This window comes from Hemiscyllium ocellatum, chromosome 33 (genome assembly GCF_020745735.1).
Source record: "Hemiscyllium ocellatum isolate sHemOce1 chromosome 33, sHemOce1.pat.X.cur, whole genome shotgun sequence".
In the NCBI taxonomy this organism is placed as follows: Eukaryota; Metazoa; Chordata; class Chondrichthyes; order Orectolobiformes; family Hemiscylliidae; genus Hemiscyllium; species Hemiscyllium ocellatum.
The window spans coordinates 29279161-29291805 of NC_083433.1; the positions used below are offsets into that span (position 1 = coordinate 29279161).

The following is a 12645-nucleotide window of genomic DNA, read 5'->3' on the forward strand; positions in this document are numbered from 1 at the left end:
GATTTACCAGGATATTGCCTGGTATGGAGGGAAGGTCTTATGAGGAAAAACTGAGGTACTTGAGGCTGTTTTCATTCGAGAGAGGAAGGTTAAGAGGTGACTTAATAGAGACATACAAGGTGATCAGAGGATTAGATAGGGTGGACAGTGAGAGTCTTTTCCCTCGGATGGTGATGGCTAGCACGATGGGACATAGCTTTAAATTGAGGGGTGATAGATTTAGGACAGATGTCAGAGGAAGGTTCTTCACTCAGAGTGTACTAAGGGAGTGTAATTCCCTACCTGTCACAGTAATAGACTCACCAACTTGAAGGGCATTTAAATGGTCATTGGATAAATGTATGAATGATAATGGAATAGGGTAGGTTAGATGGGCTTCAGATTAGTTTTCCAGGTCGGTGTAACATTGAGGGCCAAAGGGCCTGTACTGCACTGTAATGATCTATGTTCTGTAGATCTCAAAGATTTTACAGGATTCCATAAAACGCTACAGCTATTATTTGAATGTATTTCCAAATGTAGACTGGACTGGTAGATTCCTTTAAATGGAAGATCTAAGTTGTAGTGTGCAATTCATCTCATAGCACCTGACCCAATGGCTATACAATCTAAGTAATAAGATTCATCTGGAACAACACAATAGCAAAAGTCTGCAGATTCTAGGAATCTGAAATAAAAACAGAAAATGCTGAAAATACTCATTTAATCAGATCACATCTACATAGAAAGGAACAGAGAAAATAACTGTATGAATATCATATAAAAGGTGCAGGAGAAGGTTCCAGAATCCATTTGGTGAGAGATAAGGAACAAAGCGTGAAATTACATCGCTCAAATGTAAAGTAAAGGGTTAATATTGAAATATGTAAATGGTAAGGGCACATGGTAGACAGGCACTGAAATTAATGCTGTGCAGACTTCTTATCAAGTCTAAGAGTGCAAATAGTTCACAAATTGTTGAATAACAGTTCTTAAAAGACCCCAGACTCCAGTAACATATCTTATGTCGGGTTTGTAGGTTAGTTCGATCTCAGAGTAGGACAAAAGGTTGTCACGACACTGAGGTCCGAAGGCCCTGTACTGTGCTGTACTGTTCTATGTTCTAAAGGGAACTTGAGCACCCAATCTCTTTCAAGTTTTGCAGCTCAATGCCACATATTGCAGCAAGTGAAAGACCCAGCAGCAGGACAGAACAAAGGATCTGGAATGGGCAAGAATGTAGCATGTGGAATACAACATAGAAAAATGTGAGGCTATCCACTTTGGTAGGAAGAATAGATGTGCTGAGGACTTCTAAACTGGTGAGAGGTTAGAAAGAGTACAAAGGATTTAGGTGTCCTGGTCAATATGTCACTGAAGGCTAACATGCAGGCAATTAGGAAGGCTAATATTACATTAGTCTATAACACAAATGATTTGAGTATGAAAGTAGCAATGTTTCAATTCAATTGTATAAAATTAGACCACATCTGGAATGCTGTGTTTAGTTTTAGTTCCTTTATTTCAAGGAGGATGTTATTGCCACAGAGAGCGTGCACGAAGGTTTACCAGGTTTATTACCAGCATGCCAGAACTGTCACATGAAAAGAGATTGAGCAAACTAGGTTTGTATGCTGTCGAGTTTCAAAGAATGAGAGATGATCTTATTGAAATCTACAAAATACTTATATGTATAGACTGGGTAAATCCAGGCAAGATGTTTCCACTGATTGGGGAATCTAGAATAGGGAACAGAGTTTCAAAATAAAGAGGAAGCTATTGAGATGAGAGGAAGATTTCTTTAACACAGGGAGTTGTGAATCTTCAAAGCTCTCTACCCCAGAGAGTGGTGGAGGCTGAGCCAATTATGCTTAAGGTAGAGATTGGGGGATATCAAAATACCAATACCATTTGTTCTATGGTCATAGAGTCAGAGACATGAGGGATATTTAAGCGATTGCTGAACAAGCATAAAGACGGCAGTAAATAGAGGGGTGTGTATGTTCGATTGATCTTAGATTAGGATAAATGCTTGGCACAACATCGTGGGCCGTAGGCCCTGTACTGTGCTGTCCTGTTCTATGTTCTGTCATTGGATGTGGGGATAGTGTGGGATTGGCATTGAATTGGATGCTCAACAATGATTTGTTGAAAGCTGGAGCAGACTCGACAGGTTGAATGACCTGCTCCTGTTCCTCTGTTCCAAAACAATTTTTAAATAGCAATTTTAAGACTATAAGGAACAGGAACAGCTGTAGGCCATTCCACACTCAAGCCTGCTCTGTTATTTAATAAAATAAAGGCTGCTCTAACATTTCTCATGTCCTCTTTCTTACCCTTTTCCCCCATAACCCTTGACTGATCCAAAAGCTATCTATCTAAGACTTAAATCTAAGTTGCAAAAGCTCTTTGTTGCAAGGAGTTCCAAAGACTCTCAGCCCTCTGACAGAAGAAATTCCTCCTCATTTCAGTCTTACATTGACATTCCTTTATTCTGCGAAATGAAAGGAAACATGATCTCAGCATTTAAAAGGAGTAAAGTTCCAACCTGTTTAGCCTTTGTTCATAAGACAACACCCCCTGACCAGAGATCATTGTAGTGAACAGTCTCTGAACTGCCTCCAATGAAACGGATTCTTTCCTGAATTAAAGGCATATTAACTGCTCAGAGTACTCTGGATGTTGGCTCATCGTCTTATACCATTATAATAAAACTTTCCAACTCTTATGCTCCAAGCATCTTGAAGTAAGGGTCAATATTCCATTAGCCTTCTTGATTACTGGCTGCACCTACATGCTAGCTTTCTGTATTTCATGTACAAGTATCCCAAAGTCTCTTTATGATGCAACGTTTTGCAGTTTCTCTTCTTTTTAATAGCAACATGCCTAAGAAACTTGACACTCCCTTCCTTGAGAGCATCATCCACCAATCCTTCTCTTTGGTATTTTAAAGTCCGCTTTTAGCCCTTCTACTTACTTGTTTAAGTTCTTTCCTACTTTCCTTATATACTTCAAGGGCTTCATCAGTTCCCATCCTCCTAGACCTATGTATGCTTCCTTTCACTTTCTGACCAAGGTCATAACATCCCTGGTCATCCAAGGTTCACATAACTTGCCATACCTAGCCTTCATTCTCACAGGAACGTACCATTCCTGAATTCTTACCGAATGCCGTTTGAAATGCTTCCACATTTCTGATGTAGATTTACCCTCAAATAGCCACCTGCAAACAACATTCTGCAGTTCCTGTCTAATACAGGTATCCCCTGCTTTTTGAATGTTCATTTTACGCCAATTCGCTTTTGCAAAAGACCTACCTTAGAACATAGAACATTACAGTGCAATACAAGTCCTTCACCCTCAATTTTTCACTGACCCGTGAAACCAAAATGAAGCCCATCTAACCTACACTATTCTGTTCATGTCCATATGCCTATCCAATGACTATTTAAATGTCCTTAAAGTCTATTACTATTGCAGACAAATCACAGCAGGTCAGGCAGCATCCAAGGAGCAGGAGAATCAACATTTCAGGCATGAGCCCTTCTTCAGGAATGAGGAAAGTGTGTCCAGCAGGCTAAGATAAAAGGTAGGGAGGAGGGACTTGGGGGAGGGGCGTTGGAAATGCGATAGGTGGAAGGAGGTTAAGGTGAGGGCGATAGGCCGGAGTGGGGGTGAGGGCGGAGAGGTCAGGAAGAAGATTGCAGGTTAGGAAGGTAGTCTGAGTTCGAGGGTTGGGACTGAGACAAGGTGGGGGGAGGGGAAATGAGGAAACTGGAGAAATCTGAGTTCATCCCTTGTGGTTGGAAGGTTTCTAGGTGAAAGATGAGGCGCTCGAAATGCGATAGGTGGAAGGAGGTTAAGGTAGGCTCATCATTCCCTAAATTAACATTTTCACTCAAAGACTGTTGTTTCCCCAATCCATGAGTATTTGAAAATTCACAGGATTATGCCACTATTCCCGAAATGCTCCCCCATTGAAACTTCACTCATTTCCCACAACCAGGTCCAGTATAACCTCTGCCTTGGTTGGACTGTTTATAGACTGTCAAGAAACCCTCCTGGATGGTCTTTACAATTACTGCCTCATCCAAGCCCCTAGCAAGTCGTGATTCCCAGTCAACATTGGGAAAGTTAAAATCACCCACCACAACAATCCTGCTGTTTTCACATTTTCCAAAATCTGTCTACATATTTTCTCCTCTATGTCCGAATGTTTCTACAGGCCTCCCAAAAACCATTGTGATTTCGCCTTTCCTATTCCTGAGTTCTACCCATATTGCCTCGCTGCACAATTCTTCGGTTTTATCCTCCATCAGTATAGCTGTGAGATAGTCCTTTACCATTAATGCAACTTCCCAAACCCTTTTAACATCCCTTTTTATCACACCTGAAACATCTAAATCCTGGGGCATTTAGCCAACAATCCTGCCCCTCTTTCAGCCAAGTGTCTGTAATCACAATAATGGCACAGTTCCAAGGACGAACTAAAGCTCTAAGTTCATCTACCTTACTTCTCCCCAAGTGATGTGTGAGCCAGGGTACCTTTAATCTTTATCTTCCAACAGATGTAACCCAGTCTTGTCATCTTTGTAGCCCAAGTTGGCCACTTGGGGTGCCTGGAGCACACATTTTTCCCTTCTAAGGTGTACAACTGCCTGGGAGAAGCAATAACGCATTATGTCCAACTTCTCCACATGCTCTTTATTTGTTTTCCCAGTTATTAGCATGCCAAGCAGATAAATGACAACCTGGGGTGGAACTTGTAAAATGTTCTCCAATGTCTGCTAGAAAAGGGTGCAGACTGATGATACCCCACATGACAGTCTTGAACATTGGTATAAACCTGATGGTATTCATTGTGGGATACTTCTGTGACTCCTCACCTAGTGGCCTGATACGCATAGCTCATGTCCAGCTTTATGAAGCACAGTTCCTCCCACCACTTTTACATCCAAGTCCTCTATGGGAGGGATTGGGTATTTATCCAGCCACAAGATAAAATATACTGTTTGCTTAAAATGCCCACAAGTGTGAACTGAGCCACCAGGCTTCAGAATTGGTATGACTGGTACTACCCATTCCGCAAACTGTGTTGGATTGATGATTCCTTCCCTTTCCAGCCTCCTGATTTCTGTCTCTACTTTTGCCTGTCAGGGCTGGCCTTGCAGAATCACAGAATTGCTTCCTGGCTAACATGTAAGGTAACCTTGCCTCCTTTAATAGCCCCAGACCTTGTTGAAAAGCATCTGGCTATTTCATTAGGACTTCATTCAGGCACTCATTTTCCAATTGAAAAAAAGCTGAGCCAATCAAGCTGAATCTTTCTCAACCAATTCCAAACCATTAAGCTTGGGCCTGAGCTTTTTACTATAATAACTGCACCAACTGTTCCCCATAGGAGACCCGACCTTTAATCTGCAGCTGTTCTCCGACATACATTCTTTCTTGCCATGGTCTTGCGCCAATGTAAGGGTTGGAGTCCAGAGTGAATCTTGTTAAAGACAGATTCTGCGACCACAAATACAGCTGTGCCGATTTTAACCTCCATGAGAACTGGGTGACTATTTAACCAGACACTTATTTTGTTTGGATTTGAATAAATTGAAGCAATTTAACTATTCCAAACTACATGGAGATGGGCATTTCAGGGTGTGCACTCTCCTAGATACTAATTGATCACCCTTCTTACTCAAGTCAGGCCCATATATGACTCCTTTTCTGTTTTGAGTGCATGCCAGCAGGAACCACAATGGCTTGCCAGCCCTAATCCTGAAGAACAGTTTAGCCGTTTCCCCAAGGCTCGGTTTCATTGTGTGGTTCTGCTGTGGGCTGACCTAGGGTCCCTCTGCTCAGGATATGTCCTGCATGAGGCCCTGCAATTTCCAACACTTAAGTGGTGTTTCCCAAGCTCACTTACATTGGGATTCCAGTAGCTCACAATGCTCGACTTGCCGCCTTTTCTAATGATAAAGCCAGTTGTGGTGTCTGTTCGAAGTCCAGCTGTGCTTTAGCTGATGGGCACATTTGCACATTTAATCCCACATACCAAATGGTCTCTCAACAGCTCACTTTCGGGTTAACCCAAAATCACATGCCTCTGCCAGTCGACTTAACTTCATCAAAAATCCCAATACGGATTCCTCTGCTTTCCAACTGCTGAGTAAAACTGATAGTGTCTCAGAATTAGAGGAGGTTTGGGGTTGTAATATTCCTTAATTAACTCCATCAACTCTTGAAAGGTTTTAGCATCCAGTGCCATGGGGAAAGATAGGCTCCTGATATCAAAATTGCTGCAAGTCCCCAACTGTCAGGAGGATGAAGCGTTGCTTTTCATCTAGCCCAATGTCATTTCCCCAGAAAGAAAATGCATCCTTTCCACATACTGGGGCCAATCTTTGATAGCAGGATTAAAGAGTCAAGCTTCCCCAATAAAGGCACGATGCCAGAAATGCTTACTTCAACTCCAAGATGACTGGTGCAAGCAAATGTTCTTCAGGAGTGTGCTCTTCCAGAATCCTCTCTCATCGCCACTGAAATAATTGCACTAGGCCAGTACTCCATCACCAAGGCACTCTTTAGTTACATATGCACAGTGCATGGACTCTGAGCAGCTGGTTCAGAGCCAGTCCCTACAATGAGGAGGTTTTCTGACCCTCCTGCTTATATCTGTCAGCCAAGGCTCCCTGATTGGCCTAAGTTAACAATTTCGATCAAGGATCTCATATTCAACACGATCCACCTGGCCAACCTCATTCCAATCTCTACAGTCATGATTGGCATTGTGCTCATTCAAAGAGCTGGTGCAGACACAATGGGCTGAATGACATCCTTCTGGGCTGTAACACTTTTATGAACCTGTGATAGTCTAACACCAAGTACTTGTAATTACTTGAAGCTGTGGATCAATTTGTGAACTGACAGCACCTCACTGGAATGTTAGGCTGTGAATTTAGTCATGTAGCAAAAGTCCTATTATGTTTGACCTTTGACTTAAGACTGAAGGCTGAGTGAAATAGCAAGTACTGACTATAGAAGCACTTCCTCCTGACATGGAATGAAGACTCAGGGGTCAGGCAGAATCAGGCAAGTGAAAAATGTTTATTCAAGCAGAAACTGGTTAATGCAGGAAGAGGGCCAAGGGATCTTCCCCCAAGACTGGCCTTGGAAAGGAGATCTATGACACACTCTAACTTGTACAATAAAGAGCAGTATTTTTGTACATTAATGTATTACAATGATCATGTACAATGTGGATAAAGCCCTTCCCTCCTAATCCATGCTCCCAATCCTGTAAAACACCTAATCAAAGATGGACATCCCTATGGACAGTCCCAGGTTCCTACGATCTTATGGTGTTTAACAGGCACTATAATCATGAGGCCTTGGGATCTTTCTATACATCCTATTCATTCCCATTCCAAATTGATACACGTCTTCAGGCCTCTTGGGCTGGCTTATAGGTAGAGACAGTTTGAATTCTGTTATTCATTGTATTTTATTTTATCAAAGCCAATCAATCTTCTTATACCTTTCACTGTCCTAATTTTATATGTACAAAGAAATACAAAAGATAGTTAGTTTTAACTTACTTGCTATAAGATTAGTAATATAGACTTTTGTTATCAAGTTAGTTATACAGTGTAAAATTACACAGCTACTCTTATTGACAGGACTTTGTAAATAATGGGCCATGAACAATCTATCTTGAAGTTATTTCCTAAAGCTAGTTAACTTCACATCAAGGTCTAAATGCTTTTCTTTAATAGTTTTATTAAATGTTGGTTATATGTATCTATTTTATGTTGTAAATTGCCCCTATGATTCTAAAGAATCTTTAACTAGAACCTTTTTTTAATATTCTGAGTAACTTTAAAAAAGCAACTATTTCCTACAAACTAACCTTAGCTATTGCCCTGATAGCTGCTTAGGGAGTTGACTGGGCTGTATCCTGCACATGATACTTATTCATTTACTGGGAAAATTATTCTTTCATTAATGAAAGTCAAGATTGGTTGCTTGTCTCTATGTCAGTGTGCTCTTATCAAAAACTGTCTGGAATGGTGTACTTATGGCCTTTGAGTAGGTCCATTCAAAGATGTTGTCGTTTTCTTTTATTAAAGGCTGGAATAGATTGTTAGTTTTGTTTATCTCCCCTCAGCCATCTTGTGTTTTAATTCTAAGGCAGGCTGCCTCTTGTTGTTTATTGGCCATTTTGTATGAGCCAACATGGGCTGCTCTATTCTGCACAGGTACAGGCCACCTCTACACTGACCTCCCAAAAAAACCTTCAGGCATCTTGTCTTTATTTTAAAGGCCCAAGTGATTTAAATGCCGTGAAAGCTTAATAATTCATTTATATCTACTCTTAATAATTCCAAAATGCACTTGACCTGTCCCAAAGGTTTGGTTGGACCAATTCAAAAGGATCCCTTACTCTGCAAAGCAATCCGCTACTTTAAATAATCTCTTGAAAAATGTAAAACCCACAAAATTTTGGAGATGCCACAAATGAAAATTGGATCTGATTGAAGGGAGTTTTACTTTTACATGTGCAATCTGATGCCATGTTGGGATATTGCAAAAATTGTAAAAAACAAGCCTGTGTCTCAATATTGCATTTTGTTTAAGGAATTTACCTTTGAAGCACTTTGAGTAATTTTATATCTTTAACGAGTCTACATAAATCCACATTGTTATTGTTCCTGTCATTTACTTAGACTATTAATACTTGAAGTTACAGTCTGGATAAATAATACCTCTGATCTGACCAGGATGGAAGCAACTATATTGTCGAAAGAAGTGCCAGCTGTAACTATTACCATAGACAATGCTCATATGGATGGCATGAAGGTGCAGTGGTTCACATTGCTGCCTCACTGTATCAGGAACCCTAGTTTCATTCCAACCTCAGGCAACTATCTGTGTGGAGTTTGCACAATCTCCTGTGTCTGTGTGGATTTCAGTCAGGTATTTTGGTTTCCTTCCACAGTCCAAAGGGTTAGGTGGGTTGGCCCTGTTAAATTAGCCTGAAGTATCTAGGGAGATGCAGGCTGGGTAAATTGGCCATGGGATCGGAGGGCCAGTGCAGACTTGATGGGATGAATAGTCTTTATCTGCACTGTAGGGATTCTATAACTGTAGTTATCCAAGACCAAATAATTTCTCAAGACTTATCTTAATAAAAAATATTAATGTTTAATGTTTATACTGCTGTTTCTCAGTCTTGCTGTAAGGAAAACTTTGACAACGGTCACTGAATGCTCAGAAAGGAACATTTTAATATCAAATGCTTTGAAGAGTGTACAAATACTGTAAATTATTAACAAAGCATTGGCAAGCGAATTTCTGAATTTTATTAATGTACAGGTCAAGATTAATTTAAAACTGCTTTGACAGCAGTTCAGTGAACAAGCGACAGATTCATGGTTTGGAGGCAGTGGAAGTAGCTAATATTGATTAATTCAAATGAACATGGACTTTTGTCAGAAAGTAATGATTTACATTAGATTCCCTACAGTGTGGAAACAGGCCCTTCGGCCCAACAAGTCCGCACCGACCATCCGAAAAGTAACCCACCCAGACCCATTTCCCTCTGACTAATGCACCTAACACTATGGACCAATTAGAATGGCCAATTCGCCTAACCTGCACATCTTTGGACTGTGGGAGGAAACAGGAGCACCTGGAGGAAACCCACACAGACACGGGGAGAATGTGCAAACTCCATACAGACAGTTGCCCAAGGTTGGATTAGAACCTGTGTTCCTGGCGCTGTGAGGCAACAGTGCTAACCACTGAGCCACAGTGCCACCCTTTAGAATACAATATATGGCCTGATTTGAGACATAACCTGTGGCAAGTACTTGGTTAGGAGAATTGACTATGGGCCTCATATTCTCAAAAGCTTTCAGGGTTTTCCGTTGTCATGTCTTCTCTCGGTCTGTGATAATCTAATTGAGTTTCATACCTGTGAATCATCAACAGCCCCATTCTCCTTACGCTATCTAACTCTGAAATTGGAAGAATCTCAATGAGATGGGCCTTTTATATTTTTGGGCAAAAGTGAGTACTGCAGACGCTGGAGATTAGAGTCAAGAGTGTGGTGTTGGAAAAGCACAGCAGGTCAGGAAGCATCTAAGGAGCAGGAAAATTGATGTTTTGGACAAAGGCTCTTCATCAGGAATGAGGCTGGGAGCCTCAGGGGGTGGACACACCACACTCTTAACTTTATATTTTTTTCCCAACCAGGAATCTCTGTGCTCTGTGGCACCACTTGAGCAAGAGGCTACATTGCTTTCCAATTGATGCCCTTTATAGGTAATTAAAGAAAAAAAAGAGGTGAGTCCAGTTGTCAAATATTGAACAACAGATGAGAAATAAGAATTTGTTAGGTAACATACAAAATGATTTTGAGAACTATCAGTTTAAGTGACTCATCCTAGTTTTGGAAGAAATGTTCCTTTCTGAGCACTCAGTGACCATTGTCAAAGTTTTCTATACAGCAAGACTGAGAAGCAGCAGTATAACCATTAAACATTAATATTGTTTATTAAGTTAAGCCTTGAAGAAATTATTTGGTATTGGATTTATCATTTATAGAATCCTTACAGTGCAGATACAGGCTATTCAGCCCATCAAGTCTGCAGTTGCCCTCCGATCCCACATTTAATTTTCCTTCTAAGCTGGAATCCAGCATTGGAGTTATGTGGAGTGAAACCTTCTGTTGATCCTGGTTTTGTTTCCTGGGTAACCCTATACTCAGTAAAGCATCAAATACTCCACTTCTTTGGATGAACTGGGACCTAAGCAAAATGCCATATAATGTCTGTCATTGAAAAGACATAGGTCATGTGTCTTCTGATGCCATGTCCCTGACTCTGGGATAGAAGGTCTGGGTTCAAGTCCCACTCAATGCAGTGGTAGTCATAACATGGCCAAACAGACTGAAATAAAAATAGAGGAGATAGTCACTCACAGTACATTACAAAATAGTTGCTTCCTCCTCATCAAATCCACATCCATGTGGAATCAGTTGAAAGAAAAACAGAACGCTTTTCCAAAGTAAAGTATTATTAACACTGGAAATCAAATAGAATCTGAAAAGTTAGAAATGCAAATCAGGTCAGACAGCAACTGTGGGGAGCTAATGCTTCAAATAACTGATCTCTCATCTATAATTGTGAAGGAATGATTTAATGTAAGGATGTAATTATGAGTACATATGCTGTAAGAACGCATATTTTCATTTTACAGAAATGTCGATCAGAAAGGAAAAGCGTCTGGGTCATTGGTGTTTGCTGCTGTTCAGATTGATGATCACGCCCAGCAATTCTTTTAGCTTCTGCTCATCAACAGCTGTCCCAACTTCTGTTTCTTTCTTCCTTACTTAGAGAGAGACAAACACACACTCAGACACTTACAGCCAGACAAGGAGAGAGAGGGAGAGAGAGAATAAAACAGACATGGAGAGAGCAGGAGACAGAAACACAAATTGGCACACATTTACTGACAGAGTGTGAGAGATCCACAAATAAATATCTTTGCATTACAGTGGCAAAGGCTGAAAGGGAGAAGCAAAATAGTGACAGCCACATACATTTAACAATTTAACAATGTGTGTGAAAGAGAGAAAGAGAGGCACACCGACACATTAACTCACTCATTTTCATGTACATATCATGCTCTGTTGTTAGTTTCTACAGTATCTGCCTTGCAAATTTCTGCTTTCTTGGATCAGTGCAAATGGAACACGGTAAGTGTACTGATCAGGACAAATTGGTGTCTCATTACAAGCTTTGTTGTTGCTTTTATTAAATCATAATTAAATAATGCAAAACTATAATTTCAAGGTACTGTCGCAGTCAATAAACAAAGTGACAAATGTCATGAAGAAAGAAGAACAGACCCTTGAATCTTTTACAAAGGAGCAAAAAGAGCTGATTAAACTTTTTATAAAGGAACTGGAAGAGATGATTCAGTCCAATTTAGTTCTTAATTTTTCACTGGTTAGAAATAAGTTTGATTTCCTTAGCTCCACATTAAATGCCAACGTGTTCACATACTCACTTAACCCTTAGATTCCATTGCATTGATAGACATTCCATTTTTAAGAGAGGGACAAATCAAACATGGCTAACCAAGGAAGTTAAGGAGCACATTAAGTCCAAAGAATAAGCATATGAGGAGGTAAAAGTCAGTGATAACCACAAAGACCTGGATAAATTCAGAATCCATCAAAGGAGGAACAAAAAGACCAAAGAGGGGAAACTAGCAATAAATGTAAAAACTGACAATTAGAACTTGTTTTAATATTTAAAAAGGAAGTGAGAGGTCAAAGTGAATGTTGGCCTTTTAGAAAATGAATCTCGGAAGAGAGTTATGTGCAACGAGGAAATGGCAGATATTTTGCATTGGTCTTTACAGTGGAAGATACTTCAAACATCCCATTAATATTAAAGAATACAGGGGAGCAATTAATTTCATAACTAGAGAAATAGTATTAGACAATTTAATGGGGCTAAAGGCAGACACGTCGTCTGGCCCTGATGGCTTGCATCCTAGGATCCTAAAAGGGGTCATTACAAAGACAGTGAATGCATTAGTTATAATTTTCTAAAAGTTGCTGGATTCTGGAGAAGCACCAGATGGGAAACTGACAATGTG

The 12645-nt window shown here is 40.4% G+C and overlaps 1 protein-coding gene and 1 long non-coding RNA gene across 3 annotated transcripts in view; one reads left to right on the top strand and one right to left on the bottom strand.

Annotated features, from left to right (window-relative positions):
• The window catches only part of LOC132831249 (NACHT, LRR and PYD domains-containing protein 3-like), a 131243-nt gene that overhangs the window by 4605 nt on the left and 113993 nt on the right, over positions 1-12645 (top strand). Inside the window, exon 2 of the mRNA XM_060849263.1 lies at positions 11236-11734. Within this exon, the coding sequence (XP_060705246.1) occupies positions 11650-11734 (85 nt within the window). The 5' untranslated portion in view covers positions 11236-11649. The remainder of the gene's footprint in view (positions 1-11235; positions 11735-12645) is intronic.
• Positions 10547-12645, bottom strand: part of LOC132831251 (uncharacterized) — a 33472-nt gene continuing 31373 nt past the window's right edge. For both annotated transcript variants that reach the window (XR_009646482.1, XR_009646483.1), the window contains one exon: positions 10547-11367. This is a non-coding gene — a long non-coding RNA (uncharacterized LOC132831251). The remainder of the gene's footprint in view (positions 11368-12645) is intronic.